The 26,366-nt window shown below is 36.9% G+C and overlaps 1 protein-coding gene across 1 annotated transcript in view; it reads right to left on the minus strand.

Moving 5' to 3' along the window:
* Positions 1 to 26,366, minus strand: part of cntn6 (contactin 6) — a 141,993-nt gene that overhangs the window by 62,601 nt on the left and 53,026 nt on the right. Inside the window, exons 2-4 of the mRNA XM_065279773.2 lie at positions 7,316 to 7,465; positions 1,708 to 1,834; positions 1,417 to 1,592 (exon numbers count right to left, since the gene is read on the minus strand). Of these exons, the coding sequence (XP_065135845.1) occupies positions 1,417 to 1,592; positions 1,708 to 1,834; positions 7,316 to 7,376 (364 nt within the window). The 5' untranslated portion in view covers positions 7,377 to 7,465. The remainder of the gene's footprint in view (positions 1 to 1,416; positions 1,593 to 1,707; positions 1,835 to 7,315; positions 7,466 to 26,366) is intronic.

Below are 26,366 nucleotides of genomic sequence, written 5' to 3' on the forward strand. Positions count from 1 at the left end.
CGTCGTAGTGACCGACTGAAAGGGAACGTCTCGGTTACGTATGTAACCCTCGTTCCCTGAAGGAAGGGAACGGAGACGTCACGTCCCGTCGCCACAGTTTGCTGTTCCATTGCTGTTTTCAGGCCGGGCACTGCTGCTCGGCTTCTCAGCAATAATATAGCTAATTTGGTATTGTGCACCTGCGGCTTATATACGCACCTGGCGGGGCGGCGCCGGCATTATGCAAATACCTGCATGCCAAGTTCATTGGCGTTTTTATAGTTTCTCGAAGTAGATAGGTCACCCGCGGAGCGGTTCCCAATTCGTCGGTCACGACGTGACGTCTCCGTTCCCTTCCTTCAGGGAACGAGGGTTACATACGTAACCGAGACGTTCTTTCATTTGATATATTTTTATGTTTATATATTTTTAGAAGAACATTTTCCTGGAAGGCATTTTGTTAAACTTTTGTGAAAATCACAAAAAATGCTTGCGGGCAACTTTTCAAAAAAAAAAAAAATGCTTTATTCTGATTGGTTGAGAAATGTTACACATGTATGAAATATTTTTCGATAAATGCACCCGTTAAATGTCTTAAAATAACAACCAGAACAATGTCTTAGCAATGTCTGTGGTAACCGTGGTATAAGCAAATTAATTGAATCGGTCCTTTCAATTATTTGAAAATAATGCACACCCGCGGTAACGGCACTACCAATTTGGGTGTGCAATATTTTTGACCAATTCAACTGTCCATCGTCAATTATTCCTTACATAATTGTGGGAGACCCCTTAGAACCTTCTGGGAGACCCCAGGCCCAGTTTGAAAACCCCTGATTTAACCCATGCTGGGTTGCTTTAATTCAAAATGCTAGGTTGTTTAAACCCATTGAGGTCAAATATAAACATTTTCTTGGTTATTTTAACCTAATGGCTGTGTTTGCCCGTTTTGACTTATCGCTGGTTTAAAATAACCCAGCATTTTTTATAGTGTAGGTTTAACACTTTGTAGAATAGTTAAGTTTTATCTGAACTATGTTCTTTACAGTATGTTCGATTTAGGGAATGCATAAATGAATGGATGTTGATTTGCTCTTAAACATGGCACATTGCTTTTCTGTCTCGATGAATAAAATATTTTCTTCCTATTAAGCCTTAAAAAAATACAACAACAATTACATCCTCATTACTTAAGGATTATGTGAGAAGGCAAATCTTTGAGAAATAAAAATGCATTTTAGAGAGTTGATTTTTATTGAGTTAAGCTGGACCTTTACTGATGGCATCGTCCAGGTGAGAAAATGTAGTGGTCAGCTAAAAAAAAAAAAAATTACCAACTGACAAGTTGAAATATAGATGATAACATAGCAGCCAATATTTTACCAATATTGCATTAAATTTTCAAATCTCACATATAAATGTTTACATTTTACTTACACGCAAATTCCACTTTAGCCTCTCGGCTGAGGACGGTGCCAAAAGCATTAGCGGAGATACACTGATAAACTCCTCCGTGTTTCATTGCCTGTGGGTTACTGATCAATAGGTTTCCCTCAACAAGACTGTAGCTGTTGTCCATGTCAATGTCAAGATCTTTCTTGTTGAATTTCCACCTACGTGTAAAAACAGAGGACAGTGATAACCTCAGCAACCAGGATATTTCTGTAGCCTATAAAATTGTGAAGTAGGAGTATTCAAATCAAATGAATAATAGGGGATTGTTCATACTTGTAAAGAGGTGCAGGACTTCCCTTGGCTTTGCAGTTGATAAATATCTTGTTGTCTTCAGCACTTAAAGGGAAAACGCTGTCACTAGGCTCTTGGGTAAACACTGGACCATGTCGGATAATTTTTTCTAGAAAAAAAAAACACATTCAATAATAAATCATCATCTGCAGATCTCAAATGTGAATCTGGATTGTAAAACAGGTGTGAACACATACAACACGTGTATTTATTTATTTCAAGCCACTCGCTACGCTGAGCTCGTTGGATCACAAACACGTGCCAGACACGACAGCTTTCATTTCCCCTCTCGTAGCCGATACCAAATCAACATGACGTCTTCCCTTTGGCAGGCCCGTAACACGCATGGTGGCATCGTGGTTAGGTCTGTTGTTTCGGCTGACTGCTGCCAAGACACCAATCCACCTCTCTAATTACCCCATGTTGTGGTAATTACTCCAGTGAAATGTATCATTTCTTTAATGAATAAATAAGCTCTCAGGAACACGTCAGCCCCTTCACTGTGAAACGAATTGTGCTTTCCGCTGTAAAATAATATATTGTTTTTCTTACACCAATACATCTCACCTGTGATTTTTTACCCTTTCTGGGTGAGTGAATTTCTTTATTTTACAGGTCTGTAACCTTGGCGAGGACAAAAACCCCTCCCTCCACATCATCAGACTAATGGAAGTGTCCGGGCGTGTTTGCCCGGGGTGAGGGCTCTTGTCTGTTCACGCTGTGGGAGATTCTGCCTCTTCTTTACTCTTTGGTGTGTCCTTTGAATAATAGGAACTAATGAAGCATTTCGAGCAAGGGTGTTTATTGGGAATAACACAGTTTTCCACAGTTGACTTGACCATGGGAAAATTAGTCATGTATTACATCTAGTTGTAAATATGCAGACGATGATTAGCATACTCAGTGCTTTTAAATAAATGTGGCCACTAGAGTGTTTAACAGGCAAATGTCTATACCAGTGGTTCTCAAACATGGTGCATTCCTAAAAACTTAACATTTTAATTAAACAAAACATTAAATTACACTGTTGGTTTTTAGCCTTACTCTTTAGGTTTAATTAGACAGAAAGAATTCACGATAAATTCATGTATTTTATATAAATGTCATAAAACTGGGCCCCCCTGGCACCCCCCGGTCCCCAGTTTGAGAACCACTGGTCTATACTATTGAAAAAATGCTGGGTTATTTTAACCTATAGAGGGTAAATACACACCACTGGGATAAAAATTATCCAATGCTGGGTTGTTTCAACACAAATGCTGGGTTATTACAACTAGGGCTGCACAATTAATCTACATTACTCATCTAGATTGAAGATTAAACTAACCAATACTACAATTACAGGTAAAACAATTACATAATCGCCAAAAGCCTCAATTACAGCTGTCAATTTGTGTTTAATTCTCTGCATTTCAGCATCAAATACAGTCATGAATCAGATATTTTTAAATTGTTAAGTTGATGTGTCCTTTAGTCATTAATTTTGGATTTTTTATTAACAACATAACTCCAGTAATTATTTGTTTTTACATTATATTATTTCGTTTGGAATGTTAAGGATGCAGCTGTTTCACAAAAAGTTATAAAACATTTCTAAAAATGTTTGTAAAATCTATCCAGCGTTAATAATAAACGCATTTACAATATGCAGGTGAAAAATCGGCAATCATGTTTTTTTGTTATAATCGTGCAGCCTGGGAATTGTTAACCCAGTGGTGTGCACTTAGAGGATTTTGCAGCGAAAGACAAAGTCAAATTTGTTAAAGGCATAGTTCACCCAAAAATGACAATTCGGTCATTTTTTCATCCTCATGTTGTTTTAAATCTGTATAAATGTATTGTTTCTGGTAAACACAAAAGAAGATATTTTGATAAATGATGGTAAACACACATCAAATTGCAATCATTGACTTCCATAGTACTGTCATTTATCAAAATTTCTTCTTTTGTGTTTATCAAAAAAAAAAAAAAAAAAAATCTCATTAAGGTTTAGAACAACATGAGGATGAGTAAATGACTTTCATTTTTGGGTGAAATACTGTATCCATTAAAGTACAAATAAAATGGCTGAAGTGAAATTTTTGAAAGTAATAACTTTTAATTACTGAATAATAATAACTTGTCTTTAGCTCTTAGCTAAGTGCGTCTCTTTTTATTAGGCTTTTTGATGTTTAGGTTCAGTACAACCACTAAGCTTTCAGCACTTCGACCCCGGGCGCAGTAATATTGACGGAAGTTTGAGCGAGAGGAGAAGTATTCAGGAGTGATGATGTTACTGCGCACGGAGGTTAAAGTGCTGCAAGCTAAGTGCTATTCTGCCATAAAGTAGTTCTCATTTTTTATTCGATAAAAAAATCGTCACATTTTGTTTTGTACCACCATACTTACTCAGGTAAATACTCATGTAACAGTCTTTAAATAGGGAAAACACGTGTTTGGTGGCATCTAAATTCATGCATGTTTGGATCCTAAGGAATGAATGGGGCTAGGCTAAATGCTAACACATTCACGATGCGCTGTACAAAGATTAAGTGTATGTATTGAAAAAAGACAGGTATGCATTAATGTATCTAAGTTGAGGTAAGAACATAGTAAAATATTGAAAAACGGTGGTGTTTTCCTTTAAGTCTTTTTAATGGATTCATTTTTTGATGTCACTATCAATTATTATCAAGAGATCAAACACACTTTAAACCAACGGGAAATTAATTCTCAAGTCCAATCAATTACTCCATAGCCACTACTGCAAGGTACCGTAATCACCACCCAGCTTGTCAATGTCCTATGATCTGATAAAAAGAGCTGTTATCTTTAAATAAAGCTTCTGCCTAGAGGCCAAGCCTGCCAAGGCTAAGATCTGGCAGGTTGTTAGAAATGTGGATTTGGTCTTCTAATGTCCTTTATACTGAATCGCCACTGCCCTTCCATCTGAGACTGTGCACTTTGTCTAGCTAAGCTTTCAGAATATCAAGCTGTGTAATCAAAAGAGCACCTGTGGCTTGAATGCAAATGGCCATTTGAGTTGGCATAGTTACTGTAGCACAACAACGAAAATAGCTAGAATGTGGTGATGACTGGAGTACTTTAGTTAGTTTAAATAGGGCACCTGCCTCTCCAGATTGTTTCTTACTTATCACTGCAAAAACTACTGTGAATTCTTGGAACCATAGGAGAAATATCCACTCCATAGGAAAACATGGAATACTTAACGCATTTGACTGTGGAAAGGGTGTAATTATGGAGAGGTTGGATAGGTTTAGGATGTTAGAAGTGTACATGTATGTGCATGGAATAAAGGCAAGTGATGGAAAGTATTAAGCTGTAAGTGTTTTACATTTGGAAGATGACTTAAAGGGGTAGTTCATCGAATAATCAGAATTACCCCCAAGATTTATTCACCCTCAAGCCATCTGAGATTCATATGACCATCTTCTTTCAGATGAACACAGTTGAAGTTACAAGGCGCATTTACAAGAGAGTATCAGCGTAGGATGTAGCTTTCAATGCATACTGGTGTATTGAAGACACAAAGTAGAGACAAACCAAGGATTTTGAAAATAGTGGAGGATTTTGATATAAGACAAGAGGATATTGATTTATCCCTACATGTAGCTAAAGAATTCACAATGCACAGTTTTCTAAAGAGTCTACTCTTATGCGTCGTACCCTACACTACCGTATTATTCGGTCTATAAGCCACATTTTTTTCATCACTTGGCTGGTGCGGCGTCTTATAGTCAGGTGCACCTTGTAAGTCAGTATGAATTAATTTTGACATTTATAAGGCAAGAGACAACATTACCGTCAAAAGCCGCGAGAGTCCGTCATTTGCTGCTTCTGTATTTATGTAATTCAATTGATTCAGTAAAGTGGAATGACAAGTATGCGAACTTCACGCTAGTTGGCTTGTTCGGTTAATTTAGCCTATTCAACCTTCCAAGTAAGTTCTGTATGTTATGGTTTATCGTTTAAATAACTGATAATATTACTTTAACGTACAGACATCTATTCAGCCTGCTGTTCTGTCTGCTATTGTTTAGTTGAATAAATTGCCTTTCCAGATTAAATGTCTGTTCTTCGGCTTGGATTTTGTGAAATAATTTTCTAAATAAACGCAACGTATAGTCCACTGTGACTTATATGTGTTATTTCGTCTTAATAACGCATTTTTGGATGACATATAATGTACAATTCTCATGAAATAAAAAGAATAACGACGAAACCCAACCCCTAACCCCGCACCTAACCCACATCAGGGGTCAAGGCAAATCGGACAAAAACTTACGAATGTGGTCATCCCATAATTATTTCTTATTTACATTATATTATTTAGTTTGGGATGTTTAGGATGCAGCTGTTTCACAGAAAGTTACAAAACATTTATGTAAAATCTATCAATTAACAAATCAATAATCTCAATTCCAATATCAAGGTGAAAAATTGTCAATCATGATTTTTGTCATAATCGTGCAGCCATAATTACTAACTATGATTGGGTAACAAGGACCCAGCATGGGTAATTTTTAACCCAGCAGTGTGCACTTAGAGGATTTTGCAGCGAAAGACAGTCAAATTTGTTAAAGGCATAGTTCACCCCAAAATTACAATTTTGTCATTTTCTCATCCTCATGTTGTTCTAGACTTGTATGAATTTCTTTTTTTCTGATGAACACACAAAAAAAGATATTTTGATATATGATGGTAAGCACACAGCTGATTGCATTCATTGACTTCCATAGTAGGAAAAACAAATATGATGGAATTCAATGGATACCATCAACTGTGTGCCTACCATCCTTTATCAAAATATCTTCATTTGTGTTCATTAGAAAAAAACCTCAAAGGTTTAGAACAACCTAAGGGTGTGTAAATGATGTCACATGGGTCAAGGCAAATCGTACAAAAACTTACGAATGTCATATGAATTAATACGAATTAGCCTTGTGATTCACAATTCTTGTGAGATAGCGTTGGCATAGTATTATTTTTTCCTACTATGGAAGTAAATAGGGCTCACGAATGGTTTGTTTACAAACATTCCTCACAATATCTTCCTTTGTGTTCATCAGAACAAAGAAATTTATACAGGTTTGTAAGAACATGAGGGTATTATGACAGAATTTTCATGTTTGGGTAAACTATACCTTTAAGTTCATTTTCCTTACTCATATTACAAAATGCTGTAGCTTGGCCTGTAACTTTAACTATAGTATTATTTTTTTAAAATACGACTTAGCATTGCTCTCATAGCTTCCCCAGACCTGATGTGGACCAAGCAATTCAAATTAAGAACCAAACTTTTGTCAGAACTACGCAAGGTACAGATGAACAGAAGTTTGGTGTCCTACTTAGTTATAAACAAACAGAACATGCTAAAGTAAAACTTGGGTGAAGTTCTCGCTAAAGAGCGAATCAGGAACTGTGCCAAGACAAACGTCCTGCTGGGGACACCACAGGAGTTTGTTCCCAGCATGCATCGGTCTCAAGAGGAATGTGAAAATGATTAGAGGAATGAAAAGCCAATCTCTCTGCTGAAGTGGGGACTATGCAGAACAGGTGAGCTATCAAAGCAACTCGGGGGATATCGTACCTGCTAGGCAGCTCTTGAGTGACAACAGGATTAAGAGTTCCCATGGCAACAACATCTTCATCTTCCAAGGTCACAGATTCTCTGTTATTTCCATTCAACTGCAAAGGGAGCAGGTTGTGTTCTTCCTATGTAAAGTCAGCTTTGTTAGCTCTGGAATTTGAAAGGGAGAGAGACAGAGAGAAAAAGACACAAAATAAGTGACTTCTGAGTATTAATAATTCATTCATCTATAAAAGCAAGCGCTGGATTCAGTGCCTACAGACCTGCTGATCAACTGCAGTGTGGATACTAAGGCTAGGCTCACTATATCTCCCATGAGTCAAGAAAATTGAAGAGGAAGAGACAGACATGAAAAAAGTGAGCGACTAAGAGAGATATGGGAAAAAATCCTCAGTGGCTTACGGCTGCAGAACCTTAACACAAATTCCCCTGCCAAAGGCAATGTTTGGATTGTGCTAAAAGTATTAGTTCTACACACTTACAGGAAAAAAAATCTAATGTGTGGTACATTTACAAACCTGCAAACATATTTCATTTTTTAGCCCGGTGTATCTCCGGACAGGATTATGATTTGATAGGGGAGGGGATACACCTAGAAAGGGCATCGAGTTTTTGAGGCGGCTGAGCGCAATCCATCCACCTCACAGGAATTCAATACTCTTTAAAGCACATCAGAGCTGCCGAATACCCACTTTAATTTATGAGGGTCAATGGCGCTGTTTTTGCTTTTACAAATTATGGGCCCTGGCGGGCCCATAGCGCCGTAGTAAATGGGGGTAATATTTTTGACATTTCTGAGTGCAGGACACCTTGTGGTTTATGGGTAATATAGGAATACTAGAAACTTTCATTTATTATAGCAGGCTTTGAAAACCAGCTTAATGTATAACATTTAGGATTAACATTCGTGAACGTGAATACACAGACACTCCCGCCAATTATGAGTTGTTTTGTTGGAGGGTTAAGAACATGTTTGTTTTGAAGTATAAGAATTGTTTTAAACCTTAGTAACTTCTGAAGTATACAAATAGTTTTGAAACATTGCTAATGTTTTATTTCTTTTTTATCTATTAGTGTTTTGAAAAAGCAGTATTGTTTTGAAACATCAGTTTGTTTTGAAGTATAAGAATTGCTTTAAAGCATCAGTATTGTTTTTAAACTATCAATTTTGTTTTAAAGTGTTAGTATTGTTTTGAAGCCTCTGCATTGTTTTTAAACATCAGCATTGTTTTGATGTATACAAATAGTTTTGAAGCATGCTGTTTTTTAACTATCAGTGTTTTGAAGGCTCAGTGTTGTTTAGAAGTTTAAGTGTTTTGAAAAAATTGGATTGTTTTGAAACATCAGTTTGTTTTGAAGTATAAGAATTGCTTTAAAGCATCAGTATTGTTTATAAACTATCAGTGTTGTTTTAAAGTGTCAGTATTGTTTTGAAACCTCTGCATTGTTTTGAAACATCAGTATTGTTTTAAAGTACACAAATAGTTTTGAAGCATTACTATTTTTTTAATATTCAGTGTTTTGACAGCTCGGGGTTGTATTGAAGCCTTTTCATTGTTTTTAAGCGTCAGTACTGTTTTGGTGCACCAGTATTGTTTTGAAACATCACCTTGTTTTAAAGTATAAGAATTGCTTTAAGGATTACTCCCCTTTCATAAAAAGATCCAGATAATTTACCCCCATGTCAAATTATTATTTTTGATGAAAACATTCTGGGATTTTCTCCATATAGTGGACTTTAGTGGACCTTAACAGTTTGCCGTTTCAATGCAGTTTAAAATTGCAGTTTCAATGCAGCTTCAAAGGGCTCTAAATGATCCCAACCGAGGCTTATCTAGTGAAATGATCATCATTTTCGCCAACAAAAAAAGTACTTTTTAACCACAACAACTTGTCTTGCACTAGCTGTGTGATGCACCAGCGTAACCTTACGTATACCGTAATCACGTCGAAAGGTCATACATTACATATGGGACCTTTTTAAACAATAAACGTCGGAACGGTCCTCTTTCTCCATACTTGTAAACACAGGAGTGGTTGTTTCGCATACATCATGCATGACCTTTGGACATGATTACGCAATACGGTAGGTCTAGATGGCGCATCAGAAGGCTAGTGCAAGACGAGAAGTTGAGGATAAAAAGTACATATTTTTATTTTATTTTTTATTTTTGTGAAAATTACAATTGTTTAGTGAGATAAGACCCTTATGCCTTGTTTAGGGATCGTTTAGAGCCCCTTGAAGCTGCATTGAAAGTCCACTATATGGAGAAAAATCCATAAAAACCTGCAATGTTTTCCTCAAAGAAAGTAATTTCATTTCGACTGAACAAAGACAGACATAAATATCTTGGATGACATGGGGGTGAGTAAATATCAGATTTTTTAATGAAAGTTGAATATTCCTTTCGCGTTATTGGTTTTAAACTATCATAGAGTGACCATACGTGCCATTCTTCCCGGACGCGTCCTGGCCAGGATTTCTGGCGCGTCTTCCGGAAGTCGTATTTGTTGACCGCAGACATCAACAACCGCTTTTCTGTAGTAATAATAATAATAATCCTCTATGACGTATGCGGTCGACAAATACGACTTCCGGAAGACGCACCCGAAATCCTGGCCAGGACGCGTCCGGGAAGAATGGCACGTATGGTCACCCTAAACTTTCAGTGTTGTTTTAAAGGGTCTTTATTGTTTTGAAGCCTCTGCGTGTTGTTAAAGAAAACCCCCACTGTTTTTCAATATTTTATTATGTTCTTACCTCACCTTAGACAAATTAATACATACGTATCTTTATTCAATGCATGCACTTTTAATTTTTGCACAGCACCTCGTGAATGTGTTAGCATTTAGCCTAGCCCCATTCATTTCATTAAGAACAGGATCTGAACAGGATGAATTTAGAAGCCACCAAACACTTTAATGTTTTCCCTATTTAAAGACTGTTACATGAGTAGTTAGTTACACAAGTAAGTATGGTTGCACAAAATAAAACGTAAAATCAAAAGTGTTTGGTGGCCCTGCTGAAAAAACCAGCATCAAACCAGCATGGACCACCATGGGAATTATGCTGGTCTATGCTGGTTTAGCTGGTGGTCACAGCATACCAGCACCAAAACACAACATATGCTGGTATGACCAGCATGGGATGCTGGTGCTAATGCTGGTTTAGCTGGTGCTAATACTGGTTTGGTGCTGGTTTAGCTGGTGCTAATGCTGGTGCTGATGCTGGTTTAGCTGGTTTTTACTAGAAAACCAGCACCAATACACAACATATGCTGGTCTTGCTGGTATGCTGTTTTTTTCAGCAGGGGGCTTTTAAATGTATCCCTGTTTGGATCCTAAGGAATGAAAGGGGCTAGGCTAAATGCTAACACATTCACAACACGCTTTACAAAGATTAAGTGCACACATTGAAAAAAGATAAGTATAAGTTGAGGTAAGAACATAGTAAAATTAGTATCAGCATCAGCAATGCTATTAAGTGTGTCATCATTGTTCTTCAGCCCTATTAACTAACTTTACTGATTCGTTATTGTAACATCAGAGAGCAGCTCAGTGCAGAAAATGAAAAGATTTGACCATGGTGGAAAAAATGACTGCGTATCAGGTCTGAGATGGAGGGAGAGATTAAATTAGATGAGATTGATTATGTTCCTGTATTATCTACTCCAAGGGACCGCGAGCTTTGACCTTCAAGTCCTTCGTCATTTCAGTCATCTCTATCGATTTGGTTTCCGTTTTTTTTAACCTACTGCCTTCTTTGTTTGTCATTCTGTTCCAGCGGCCCGCTATGAGTCTCAATCAAGTCTGGGAGAACAGGTCAATAGCCGGATATTTGTTTGATGTCTTCCCTTATGAGGGTGATCTATAACTGGTGAATATGCGAAACGGATGATGAAACATTAGCTGCGTGATGGGGGAAGATCTTAATTTGACCTGCAGATCTGATTGCTACCCCGCATGCTACCTTTTTTCATACCTATTCAAAATCAATTCCTTCAATTCTACCTCTCTGCACCAGCGTCCTTTACAGAGAAACCAAATATGCTTAGAGAAGTTAACTGATACACAGGCTGCTCATCATCATAGTTTAAAAAGAAGGTAACATTTACAGTACTATTTACATTTTAGGACAGTGATGCAAGGTTGAACTTTCCCCACCATTAATACACTTATGAGATCATTGTCCCTAGCGAAAAATAACATTAACGACCCAAAAATCGTTGTCCTTGGTTGTACTAAGAAGCACTTGCCATTTGTAAAACAATCGAGAGTTGGTGGACTTCTGGGACGGCTGGTATGACCATTACAATCTATTACCACGAGATGTCTAACAAGCCCTGGAAGGCTCAAGTCATTAACATGGCAAAAATGATCAATGCTAATTCACGTTTTCGTCTGGTCAGCATTCCCCTCGCGCTTCACAGAGAGGTCGGCTTGTTTTCTGCCGCCCGCCTGCGTCCGTCAGGCATATCAAAGACAGCCAAAGCCCTCCTGCTTTGTCTCTAAGCGTGATCTGGAGCGATAAAACGTATCAAACTGGGAAGAGCGTGAAAAATCGTCTCGGTGTCAAATGGCACAGGTCTGTTTTAATGATGCATGGTGTCATGGGCATTTGTGGAAGGGTGTATCTTGGTCACCGTAGAGTTGGATTCAGAGTATTTCCCTACATGATTAATTTATAGAGGAGGAAAAAATACAATGGCAATAATTCTTGTGCCCGGCGGATGACGGTCACAGGTGGTAGAAATATCAAGTGGGCCGAATCCTGGTTAATGGTGCCTGCGAGGGAAAAGATCTGTCAGGGATAATCTCTTATAATACTCTGCCATAGATAATATGCTGCCCCGTTTTCCATTGGCAGCAGATGAAGAGATTGCATAGCAGGCGTTATGAAATGGGATGAGAATTATCGTGACTACACTGCATGTGTCAGCGACGATAAATGTAAAGCTAAAAACGGTGTAAAAAGAAGGGCCACAATGTTTTTTATTTAGATGTTAGACATGTACTTGAATTTGTGGCTAAATGTACAGCGTAAGAGAAAGAATCGTCTTGACAATGGCATAAAAATTGAACTTCTAACCATTAAAAAATAAAGTGCTGAGCCAAGGTTAGCCACACACTGAACACACATTTATTGCTTTATTTGGGCTGTGTTTAGATTACATACAAGATATTTCATCTCTTTCTATCTTTAATGAATATAAAATGTGAAGCCTGATTGCACTGTAAGTCACTTCGCGTATACTGCACCACATGTATGTTAATGAAATGTAAATGGTTCAAGAACAAGAAGTTAGTCAAATTTACTTACAGTGCATTCAATGTATACATTTTATCAGCATTCGAACCAGTGACCTTTGCATTGCTAACACAGTGCTCAAACCAATTGGGCAACAGGAACACAGGAGCATAGATTATTTTGATATCCTCTAGGGATGTTAACAATTAATCAATCTTCAATTTTCGATAAAACTTAAAGGATTAGTCCATTTTCTTAAAAGAAAAATCCAGATAATTTACTCACCACCATGTCATCCAAAATGTTGATGTCTTTCTTTGTTCAGTCGAGAAGAAATTATGTTTTTTGAGGAAAACATTGCAGGATTTTTCTCATTTTAATGGACTTTAATAGAGCCCAACATTTAATACTTAACTCAACACTTAACGTTTTTTTTTCAACGGAGTTTCAAAGGACTCTAAACGATCCCAAAAGAGGCATAAGGGTCTTATCTAGCAAAACGATTGTCATTTTTGACAAGAAAAATAACAAATATACACTTTTAAACCACAACTTCTCGTCATGTAGATCAGGTCGTGATGCGCCAGCTGACACCACGCAATACGTCATGACGTCAAAAGGTCACAGAGGACGAACGCGAAACCCCGCCCCAGTGTTTACAAGTGTGTAAAGAAAGAGGACCGTTCCTACGTTGTTGTATGTCAACTGATACAAATTAATGTCTTTGTGGCAGTTTATTGTTTAAAATGGTCCGCAAATGTGCGTTTTATATATGTAACACGTGACCTCCCTACGTCACTACGCATTTACGTTAGGTCGCGCTCGACCGGACCTACACGAAAAGTTGTGGTTTAAAAGTACATATTTTTTATTTTTCTTGTCAAAAATGACAATCGTATTGCTAGATAAGACCCTTATGCCTCGTTTGGGATCGTTTATAGTCCTTTGAAACTCCGTTGAAAAAAACTGTTAAGTGTTGAGTTAAGTATTAAATGTTGGGCTCTATTAAAGTCCATTAAAATGAGAAAAATCCTGCAATGTTTTCCTCAAAAAACATAATTTCTTCTGGACTGAACAAAGAAAGACATCAACATTTTGGATGACATGGTGGTGAGTAAATTATCTGGATTTTTCTTTTAAGAAAATGGAATATTCCTTTAACGATTGTCGAATAAGCAAGATAATGCAAATGTGTGTGCGGCACCTGAGCAAATCAAATACAGCCGGAGAAAAAAACGAAACGAGCGCACAAAATTTAAACTAGCCATGATCACAATGACGCTCGATGTCAAACACCACACCTGGTCTTTTTAACGTCATGTGAGAAGAGGCTGGCTGGCAACGCAACGAAATAGCATCCGCAGTGGATCTGAGAGGGTCCGATACAAAAATTGCTATACGGTTAGCATACTGATAGCAAAGACCCTCTCTAATGAAACCTGCAAGCTTAGCATAGGAATGCTGTTAATGCTTCTATACACAGGGACGGAGACCAGAGGCCATTTTTAAAGAACAGATTAAAAAGTAATCTTAAATTCTGGTAAACTGTAACTGCCTGTTGTAACACTCTGACCGCCCGCAACCGCCTGATCATTATTGACTGGCTGAGGTCCTGCACGCTAGCGAAGTTGACTGTTTCGTGTTTTCTAATGGAAGATTGCCATCTCCATAATATAAGCATCTTTGCTAAAAGTACACCACAGGTCTTCACACCTACGCCCTGTGTGAATTTAAACTTTATAAAATATATTAACTAGTTTCCGGTAACGACACCATCTTGGACTCACATGATTCATGGGAGTCACTGCGCAACGTACGCATGGCAAAAACACTAACTATGCTAAAACTCTCACTGGAGTCCAAGATGACGCTGTTACCAGAAGCTAGTTATAACAGTATATAAAAATTTCAAATATGGATATTTTTCTTATGAAAATTTTATTGATAACCCACAGAGCCTTTATTAACCCATTGGAGCTGTGTGGATTACCTCTTTGAAGGATGAATGCACTTTTTGGAGAGTTAAAGTCAAAAGTTTTTTCCTGATCCCTGTTTTTTACCATTACAAAGCTTGGAAGAGCAAGGACATTTATAAAAATAACTCCAAATGTATTCGTCTGAAAGATGATGGAGATATGCATCTTGGATTGCTTAAGGGTGAGTGCATCAAGGGGTAATTTTGATATTTGGCTGGAGTATCCCTTAAGTGCATGTCTTCTGTAATATTGAATACTAATATCTGAAATGCATGATAATTCACTCAAATTTTTATGCTGGCCACAATGTTCGCCTACATTTATTATAGAAGCAAAATATACAAAGAAGTGCAACAGTGAAGCAGAATGTTTCGGGGTATTACACCATCCTTAGTGCCATGTGCTTTCAAGCATGCACCTGCGATCATTAATACACATTCCCGTGATACAATTAAAATATTATGCATCATTGCATGAACACATTCTAAGCATTGATCTCCATTCAAAGAAAAAAAATCCCAAATATCCACATTTAAATAATCAGACCAGATCAAATGCTGCCTGAGCTCAGAGTAATGATGCCCTAACCCACACTGGCCTGATAAAAATCCAGCCTCCACCTTCATTTACAACATTAGATAAATCACAGGTACTTTGACAGCAGATTGAGTGCTCAAAGAGTCTTTGTGAGCCTCAATCGAAGCTGCAGACGCCACTGGCAGAAACGCCGGATGGGTTTAGCCGATGTGAACAGAATCTTAACGCGCGTAAGCTTTGAGACAGCATTCTTCAAACCAACCAGCCGGCCTTCGTCCAGCTATTATCTTCAACCACGTGCAGTCTGCCAGCCCTTGGCAACCAGCTTGAATTACATATTTTAGTTTTAGTAGTTATGTTATGATTACTTATCTGAATCTTGGTGAATTACTTGGTGAACATCCAAAGATTGTTGGCGAGCTAGATTTAAAGGTTTATCATTGTTTCAGTCAATTGATGACTTTAAATGGCAACTACAAGCGACGCGATATGATTCCAGCAATTTATCTGTCCATAATAAACAGCTAAACCCAATAAATAATGATCTTTTCCTTTCTTTTGTCCCCATAAACATACACACACCAAAACATACCGAAACTGTGACCCTAAAACCATGATACGCACCGAACCGTGAGTAATTTAAGCCGTAACACACCCCTACTGTTTATGTATTTAAACAAAAAAGGAAATAATGGATACTAGAAAAGCCAGATTCAAACCCAAATGGTTTGCATAAGCATTACAGCTCAGTGTGCACACGTACTAACCGCTAGGCCATGTCTCAAACAGCATATATTACTTCATAAAAATCTCTATAGAGAGCTGGATTTAGCACCACTGTTTACACAAATACATATGACCTGGATTCCTGTGCTAACACCAACAAGGCCATTTACTCAGAGTAATTTGGTTTCCTCGCGCAGGCAGACTCCAGCAGGGCTATCAAAAAAAGACAAATCATTTCTTCAGGTGGATGGAGAGAAGACTGCAGCGGCCTAATAAAAAAGCACTCTGCATATAGCTCACACCCCCCTCCCTTAATAGGGGCCTGCTGGCGAGCCGGTAGGAAAACATGCAGTCTGCAGTTTCTCCAACCTCTCTGAAAACACCATTAAACAAGTAGCTGTTGACTTGTTATGAATAATAAAACAAAAGCATCAACAATGTGGATGTTACGGATGAGAGCTAGCACAGAAACCAGACATTCGTGCCAGTTCTCAGGAGGGAGACGAAATTGCTTGAGGAAAAAATCGAGAAACTGAAGATACAGTAGAATCTCATATTTGTCCTGCATACAAGTTCGTGACCTCCATTTTCAAATTTGCGAAGCAACTGTTCTGAATCAGCAAGCCGTGGCAAAGTTAACTAGCTTTATTGATTTTTAAAACAAACTGGTATTGATTTTTTTATATAAAAAAATCCTAAAGGGTTACACAAATGTTCACATCATGTCAAGAAACATTCACATCAAGACATGGTCTTTGCTGACCTTTTAAATGTTATTTAGATTCGAGCTTACCACCCTTACAAGTATTATATATACACAACATGATTCCATGCCTATACATAAACTGATAAATCTTAAAATATATTTATCACATGATTATTTAGTTTTTGTTATATTTATGTGTGCACAAACACATGCATAGACACACGCATGGTGGGATTGGGAACCAAGGTTTTTGCCCAAAACATGTACTTAGAGGGTTTTGCAGCGAAAGACAGTCAAATTGGTTTAAATACCAATAAATTAAAGTAAAAATTTGCGAAAATAATGCATTTCAGTTACTGATCAATAACCCTTTCATTGCCACTAAAGTGAAATTACTAAATCTACACATAAGAGCCTGATAAAAAATGCTCATTTACAAGAAAACGTCAGATGCACATAGAGGGTTTTGCAGCGAAAGACAGTCAAATTTTTTAGATACCAAAAAAATGTAAGTGATATTTGGAAAATAAGGCATTTCAGTTCCTGACTAATAACCTTTGCATTGCCACTAAAGTGATTAACTGAACCTACACATAAGAGCCTGATACAAAATGCTCATTTACAAGAAAACAAGCCAGATTGACATAGAGGGGTTTGCAGCGAAAGACAGTTGCATTTGTTAGATCGCAATAAAATTAAAGTAAAATTTGCGAAAATAAGGCATTTCAGTTCCTGACCAATAACCCTTTCATTGCCCCTAAAGTGAAATTAACTGAACCCAGAGCCTGATACAAATTGCTAATTTACAAGAAAACATGTCAGATGCACATAGAGGGGTTTGCAGCGAAAGACAGTTACATTTGTTAGATAGCAATAAAATTAAAGTGAAATTTGCGAAAATAAGGCATTTTACTTACTGACCAATAACCCTTTCATTGCCACTAAAGTTAAATTAACTGAACCTACACATAAGAGCCTGATACAAAATGCTCATTTACAAGAAACGTCAGTGGCACATAGAGGGGTTTGCAGCAAAAGACAGTCAAATTTGTTATACACCAATAAATGAAAGTAAAATTTGTGAAAATAAGGCATTTAAATTCCTGAATAATAACCCTTTCATTGCCACTAAAGTGAATTTTACTGAACCTACACATAAGAGCCTGATACAAAATGCTCATTTACAAGAAAACATGTCAGATGCACATAGAGGGGTTTGCAGCGAAAGACAGTTACATTTGTTAGATACCAAAAAATTAAAGTGATATTTGCGAAAATAAGGCATTTCAGTTACTGACCAATAATCCTTTCATTGCCACTAAAGTGAAATTAACTGAACCCACACATAAGAGCCTGATACAAATTGCTAATTTACAAGAAAACGTCAGATGCACATAGAGGGATTTGCAGCAAAAGGCAGTTACATTTGTTAGATAGCAATAAAATTAATGTGAAATTTGTGAAAATAATGCATTTTACTTACTGACCAATAACCCTTTCATTGCCACTAAAGTGACATTAACTAAACCTACACATAAGAGCCTGATACAAAATGCTAATTTACAAGAAAACGTCAGATGCACATAGAGGGGTTTGCAGCGAAAGACAGTTACATTTGTTAGATACCAATTAAATTAATTGCATCTGAACTCTTCATACAGTATATTACTGACGTGATTTGTGTTAAAAAGCAAATAGTAAATGCACATAATCTTATCTGTGATCGGAAAACGCAGTCATTTTCCCAATCAATGTTCAATGTCTGTCTGCTACAGCCATGGGTATTACACGATACCCACTATGGGATTTTATAAACACCATCAATAACTTCTTACCACCCATATGTGTATCATTTTCCTCCCTCATATCTTGTGGTGTTGGATCGTAATGGTTGTATTCTACAGATTTCCTGATCAAAGGTCATAAGAGATATTTTCCTCCTCAAAGATGCATGACTAGAATGCTATATCATGCAAACACATAAATACATAATGTATGTATATACATTTAACACATTTATAAACATTTTATCCAAGTTTGCCAACTATCTAAACGTTCAGTCAATATAAACATGCTTAACATGCGTTACTTCAGCAGCTGTTTCTAATGCTGAGTTTCAGGATACAGAAACAGACCAAGATAGATTTAAACTATTGTGACAGCACAAATAAACACACACCCACACCTCTATCTTGGTCATGTGTAATATAAAACACCCCTTAACAAACTCTCTATCTGCATGACACCAGCACATCTGAAACCCTGTTTTGGTCCGTTTAAATCTCAGTCTCGCTTTCTTTTGTGCATTAGCAGCAGCATTATCAGCGTGCGAGGTGTTATATTTGGAGCTGTAATCTGCACGGACAAAGGACTCTATCTCTTCCTCTCCCCCCGCGGCTCCTGTGTCACCCGGTCCTTTGGAAACGCCAGTAAGTGCCCAAGCTGCCGCTCACATTTCCCCTTGCCTCCAGATTATGAATGATAGGGTAACTCTTTTTACATTCATTACACAAGCGCTCGTGCATAATTCATTCGCTAAAATTAAGGCACCCGAAATATTCGACTGAGTTATCGCAGGCTGTGTCTCCTCCATCTGACTGTCACCTAAACGAGTGTCAGCAAACCTTTCTGCCTAAGTCATGTGCAAAAGCTAAAATGTAAAAAATAAACATAAAAATTGGTTTAGCTACACAGGAGGTAAATTTAAAGGTGCCAGATAATGTGCTACTAGAATGTGCTGTATTTACATAGGCATATAAACCAGTTCTTCTTCTGATACAGGCTCAAACTTATGGGGCCCTATCTTGCACCCAGCGCAATTGACTTTGTCAGTGACGCATGTATCATTCGTATTTTGCACCGGCGCACAGTGGGCAAACTAGGGAATGAACTTGCACTCCCTGGGCGGTTCAGCGCAAAAAAGGAGGCGTGTTACGGCGCAAACCATCCCTGATGCTGTTTTGCAGTTTCAAAAAACAATTGCGCCACTGACCAAAAAAAAAACTAGTCTAAAGTCAGTGGCGCGTTGCGTGTGATTCATTATGCTATTTTAAGGGCGCATGCTTGACCATAATGTATAGCGTGCACAACGCGCACACACTTTGCTTATCTAATCTACACAGATGCAACAGTTATTTTTGCGAATCATAAATAAAAATAAAAAATATTAACACATGAGATAAAGAAATCATAGTGTTGAGCATTGTGGTGATAGTTTTTATTTATTGTGTGGCTGCGTAAAAAAATTCTCATGCAAATAATGATTAAAATATTTTCATAAGTTTGTTGTGTTGCCGTATTGCGTTTATTTTATGTAAAGAATAATTAAAATGTTTTCATAAGAAACCTTAATATATATGAACTTGATTTGTAAGTTTACTTTGGGGTTGGACCTTGCTTGCGTTTCTTGGGTCCGATTTCAAAGCCCCCAAACTCTTTCAGCGGTGAGGGTGGACGCAGCGATGTCCTCTGCTGGCGTCAGGTCCTGAGGCAGATCGACCTCCCGTTACACGGCGTGCCCGATTTATGCTGGCAAGCTTGGGATTCCCCCGTCTCCTGACATCATTCTAGCGCTTGGCGCAATGATGGGGATGCCAGCTGATGAGACAATTGTGGCTATTTCCTCTCACACCTGTTTAACCGACGCTGATTTGGGCGGGTTTCTCCCATCCCCATACAAAACAACTTCTCTGTCTTTGACTGCTCTTACAAGAACGTCGGTCTCCTCGGCTGTAAACCGCTCCTGGCGTGCGCCTGGTAAATCCGTCATAATAATAGCAACCCGCCATGGAACTTGCGCCCTTGCGTTTAAAGGGAATGTTGGATAGCGTTCTGATTGGTTTATTTGACGTTACGCCCAAACCACACCTATGAATAATGAACCTACTTCAGACCAACCCCTTATTGATTTGCGCCTGGCGCAAGAGTTATTTCTCCCGCCGGGAAAATAGCAACAGCGCCCAAGATCCGCCCACAAAGTCACTTGCGCTTTGCGCTTCGCACTTGCGTTTCAGAACGTTAAAATAGGGCCCATGGTCTGTTTGCACACACATAGAGCTACAGAAAGGAGCTGTTCTGTAAAACAGACAATCTGAGCAGATCTCAATATTACTATTAATGACCCTTTCAAATAAGGTAATAATAGACCATTTAATTCTAAGGGAAAATCCTAGGGTTGTAAATGAATATATAAAACGTTCATTTCTGCACTTCATAAAGCCACATACCTTCTATTTACAGTACTTTGCAAAATCTTAGGCCACCATGCTGCAGGATCTCTTAAACCTAAATGAAATTAAATCCTAATGTCTAATTCTAATCGAATGACTTCAGGACTTTGTGCCAAGAGAGGTCACACTAAATACTGACTGATGCCTGAAGAAGAGAGTTTTTAATTTTATGTACAAATTTCCTGTATTTTCAGTTTGTATCTTAAAAATAAATATGGATGGACATTAAAACTTTGCTAAAACAACAAATCTGGTGGTAGTGGCTTAAGACTTTTGCACAGTACTGTAGATATCAGAGAACAATTGAACATATTATTTCAATGTATTCTTTGGCATATTTAAAGTCACCATTAAATGAAAAAACTACAATTTTTATGGAATTTTGTAGAATTTTTGACCTCTTGAAAAGCACCCCCACTCTAGCCCAAACCATGAAAAGACCTACTTTCACTAAAAGGGTTGTTTTACTAAACCATTTAGAGTATAAGCATAACTATCATTAGAGAGAAGACACTTTGAGCTTCATTTTCCTGGTTTCAAAATTATTTTAAGTTAAAAATCAAAAAAGTTGAGAGGCTCAAGTACATTGGAATCATTTTTTAATTTTATTACTAAAAAACTTAAATATAAATGATGCAATGATCCCAAAGCCACAAGTCTAAAGAAGTTATGTTTCATGTTAGAGGTCAATAGGCCCAAAAATGAGGTTCTTGCAAGGGTTTATGTAAGACTAGTGCCTTTTCTAAGTGCCAGTCAGCCCCAAAATAAAAGTCTTTGTTTACAAGCATACACATTCGATCTTCTTATTTATCCTAATGTTAGTATTTAAAATGCAGTTTCCACACCAGGAAATAAAACGTCACACAAAGAACGTTGGATTCGTTATCTAATTGGCTACACGTTCTGTCTATCATTATTTTCCATGAAGTCATTGGAGGAACGAGTGAGTCAAATGACGTCACAATATTTGACAGCGCTGTTTGGATATTATGTATTATAGTCCTGCCTACTTTTTAAAGTTGAACTCGGGTTAACGTGTTTACTAGAACCTAAAGTGTAATCTCATATACAGTGTTACGACGTAAATAGTCCTCAGATTGTATATTACATTCTATTACAAGACGTTCATGCTAAATCTGATGTAAAAAACGCACTATATATCTATATTTCATGGATTATACGCATTTATAGACAAAAATGGTCTTTGGATGTAGACGGTTTTTCATGGGTTACTCACACATCTGAAACAGACTGGATTCGACACGCGATCGTTATATCAACACAAAGGTAAGAAAACTTTGTTTATATTTTGCATGTTGTGATCTGGACTTCTGTCACAAAATACTACATTTATGATGCTAGAGCATCTGTATTTCAAAACAGAGACCATACACTGATGCTAAACCGTAGACCTTTTAAACAATGTATAATAATGTTAATGTTATTAATTGCAACCAATCTCAATTTCGAAATGCAATGAAAAGCTATGGTAGCTGCCACAGGACAACACGTTGTCATTGGAGAAACGCACTCTGTAGAACAATTTGTCCGTTTAGGGCTACTGTAGAAACATGATGGAGTAAGGAGACCCAGGGTGTATGTAGATAAAAACAACTCATTCAAAGGTAATAAAAACAATACGGTTCAATATGTAAAGTAATGTCTTTATACAACACTATTAATATAGTTATGTATATATTATACTATCCTTCTAAAAGTTGCACAAGGGCACCTTTAATGGCACCTTTAATTATTATTTTATTTTTTTTTATGTTCCCTCATAATTTTTTTTATCAAATGTTAACCTCCGCCTGTCCTTGAAATGACTTTTCTTTACTCTCTCTCTCTCTCTCTCAAGGATTGGCGCAAGGGCAGGGCTATCTGAGACTTGTTTGTGCCCAGGAAAAGATCGTAGCAATTAGTAAATCCAACCATCTAATCAGTTCTCGAAAGACGAAATCTTTCCTGCACTACATTTTTTTTCTCATTTCAGAAGCCATTTCACTCAGGAAATGTGTCACAATACAAAAAAAACACAATTGCTATTTCCGTTTCATGGTGACTTTAAAAGTAGGTTTTCACCCAAAATCAAGTTGGTCTTCATTGGGTTGGAAGTAGGCATAAATTTGATATAAATAAACCAAATGTTGTGCTGTAAATTAATTGGCTTTTCACTTTATTCAGCTCTCACAGTGTGAAAGAGATAACAAACACTCGGTTGTGCGATCTAGTCACCCAATTTAATGAAAAGTATCCCATGACTCTCACCTATGACGCTTTCTGTTTTTGAGAAAGTGTCTCAAAACCTTGTTTTCTCATTCTCTTCAATTTAAATTCCTATTAGCATCCTTTGCTGTGGAAATGTTTAAGTAGGAAAAACTCTCAATATCTTTTTATTTGTCAAAAAGACAGATGGCATTTACATTTTTTTATTCTGTAAATAAAAGAAAAAAAAACTTGGGTAAACTATTACTTTAAATAGATCAAGGGCAGATCATTTTCTATCAGACTGCATTATTTGTGCTATTTAAAAGAGTACTTCAAGGTGAGAACACAATACGCAGCAAATAATGAATTGCCTTGGGTCAAGTATCAAACCCTGAGAGGATGAGTGCAGATGAACAGGAAAAAAACAACATCTAAACATAAAGTGCTGATGTTGTAATACAAGTATCACCACATTGTGTAGTATTATCAGAGCGGTGGAAGGTTCTGTCAAAGCAGCCGGACCGCGAGGCCCTCATGGGGAATAGGTGCTGTCACTCACTTAAATAATGCCAGGGACACTACTGGTATTTTAGCGAGCCGTAGGAAGTCCATCATCCAGTATAGGTCACTGAGAGACTAATCTTGCTAAAGGTTAGATGTGAACTGTGACCGGTCCTCACGACAGGGGCCTTTGACAAAGCACCGGCATACGGCGACGGAAAAAATGAGGGTCAGTGTGCTCACCGGGTTTTGTTCCTCTAGGAAAAATGTCTGAGGTGAGGTTCACTGTCTTGTACATCATATTCTAGTTTAAAGCCACACACATTTGTAGCGGAACAAATGTTAAATAAGAAATGTTGACATTTCTCATAGAGTCCGAGTATGACAAAACTCTCAAAGAGAATATCTTTTAAAGTTAAGTATGTTTATGTTGGCAATACAGAAAGCAGTCAACCCTGTCAGCTTTTCTGTCTGATGCACAATGCTGTTCAATAGATAGCTTAGTCCGTTTGAAACCACCCTATATTCTCAAATCATTCATTCGTCTATGTGATTGCTAGTTTGGTCGATATTTATAATAAATATTTCACATGGCTACACATTCCTGTGAGATGTGTCAATATTTGTAATAAATATTTCACACGACAAATTCCTCGGAGAGAAAGCAAAGGTTAAAAAACACATTTTGTGAGAAATGCATAAGCACACTGCAAAAATCTTAGTATATTTGTCTTGTTTTAAGTAAAAATATCTAAAAATTCTTAAATTAAGATGCTTTTTCTTGATGAGCAAAACAACCCAAGAAAATAAATCTAGTTTTTATACCAAAAAAAATATAAAATTTAAGTGATTTTGTGCATAAAACAAGCAAAAAAATCTGCCATTGGGGTAAGCACATTTTTCTTGAATTTAGTGTTTGAGAAAAAAAAATTCTAGATTTTTTTGCTTGTTACAGTATATGCACAAAATCACTTAAATTTGATATTTTTTTTTGTGTAAAAACTAGACTTCTTTTCTTTGGCCGTATTGCTCATCAAGGAAAAGCATCTTAATTTAAGAAATTTTAGATATTTTTCCTGAAAACAAGACAAAAATACTAAGAATTTTTTTTCTTAAAAATCTTTTTTTTCTGCAGTAAATCACTGCAAAAAATACTTTCTTACTTAGTATTTTTGTCTTGTTTTCAGTAAAATTATCTAAAAGGTCTTAAATTAAGCTGTATTTTCTTTATCAGCAAAATGACCTAGGAAAATAAGTCTAGTTTATAGACAAAAAATATACAATTTAAGTAAATTAGTGTTTAAAAAAAAAATATGCCAATGGAATAAGAAACAACTTCTTGAAATAAGATTACTATTTTCATTAACAACTCATTCAAGAAATGTTTTCTTATTCCATTGGGAGATTTCATTTAGCTTGTTTTAAGCACAAAGACACTTAAATTGTATATTTTTTTGTCTAAAAACTAGACTTATTTTCTTAGGTTATTTTGCTAATCAAGAAAAAATATATATTTTTAGATATTTATTGAAAACAAGACAGAAATACTAAGTAAGAAAGTAATTTTTTGCAGTGTAAGATAAATACAGTACTCTCTTGTTTATCGAAATTAGTTACTTAGTACAAAATATATTTTTATATATTTTATTTTTTTCTAAAATCAGTGACCAAGCACCAAGCAACAGCAATTTGGATAAATGAAATGCATAAACGGGCAGTTTCCCAGATATTGTTTAGATTAATCCAAAACTAGGCCTTAGTAATATTAGGACATTTAAGTAGTTTTTACAAACAAACCGTCCAAAAAAATACAATACAGAACAATGGCACTGAAATAATGTTTAGATGTCAGTACAAGGTGTTTTTAAATAAAGGCAGCTCAAGCGTGCATTTTAGTCTGGGACAAGAATAAGCCCTTTCCAAGAAACCATCCCAAAGTATCTTATGTGTCATTGTACCAATTTACTGATGATAAATCTATAACTAGTATATCACTTTATCTCTCCATACTCAAGGCAAAAGGCTCTTGTTTCAATGTGTCAAGGTTGAGAGTGGCGTGATTAAATGTTAAAGGCTTTTTAGTAAAAAACCTCAACAATCAGATAGCATTGAAGGTCAAGAGCAGACACAAATGAAATATGCGCCCACATTGTCCTCGTGCATAAAGTAACCATGCAACTCATTTACCTGCTGTCGCCTGCGTAAATGGCTCAGCTAGAGGAAAAGTGTGAGGGTGCTTTTAAACATTTACCAGATACTAAGGATGTGAATACACAGTACACATTACCAGCGCTCATTCATTCAGTATTTATTACCTGCATGTGTAAAGGGTTGAATATAAAACTGCATTACTGTAACATCTCACAGGTCTCAGTCAGAATCATCATAGCCTGAAAAACCAGAGGAATGTAGACATTACTGCGCATTTCTCAGTATTATTTTGTCTAACACGTTTAGGAGGAAGTGTAGTCGGGAACTCTTGCATGAGCAAATCGATTTTAACCAAATAGTTCTCAGTGAGAAACATTTAAAACAAGTGGTTAAATGTCAGGTGAGTGCTTCTTTATTGAATTTAAGGAAAGGTAATTAAATAGTATATGACTTATACAGAGGTAAATAGAGATCGCATGTCAGGTGCAAGCCACAGGAGTAGCATTCCTTTAAAAAACACAGTACAGTTTAGAGATTCTGACATCAAAGATCACTACAAAACAACAGAACCAGCAAAAATAACTACAAATTGTGTCAGGATACTTTCCAGGTAAATATTGGGTTTGTGGTGCATCCCACCCCCCTTGTGCAGTGTGCATCCTTTTGTAACCCCTTTATGAAAAAAAAAATCATGACATAAAAAACAATCTTACTACTGTTGATTAGTAGTCATTATTTGTCTGAGGTTTAAAGGTGCCAAAGAATGCAT

The sequence above is a fragment of the Paramisgurnus dabryanus genome, chromosome 7 (genome assembly GCF_030506205.2).
Source record: "Paramisgurnus dabryanus chromosome 7, PD_genome_1.1, whole genome shotgun sequence".
In the NCBI taxonomy this organism is placed as follows: Eukaryota; Metazoa; Chordata; class Actinopteri; order Cypriniformes; family Cobitidae; genus Paramisgurnus; species Paramisgurnus dabryanus.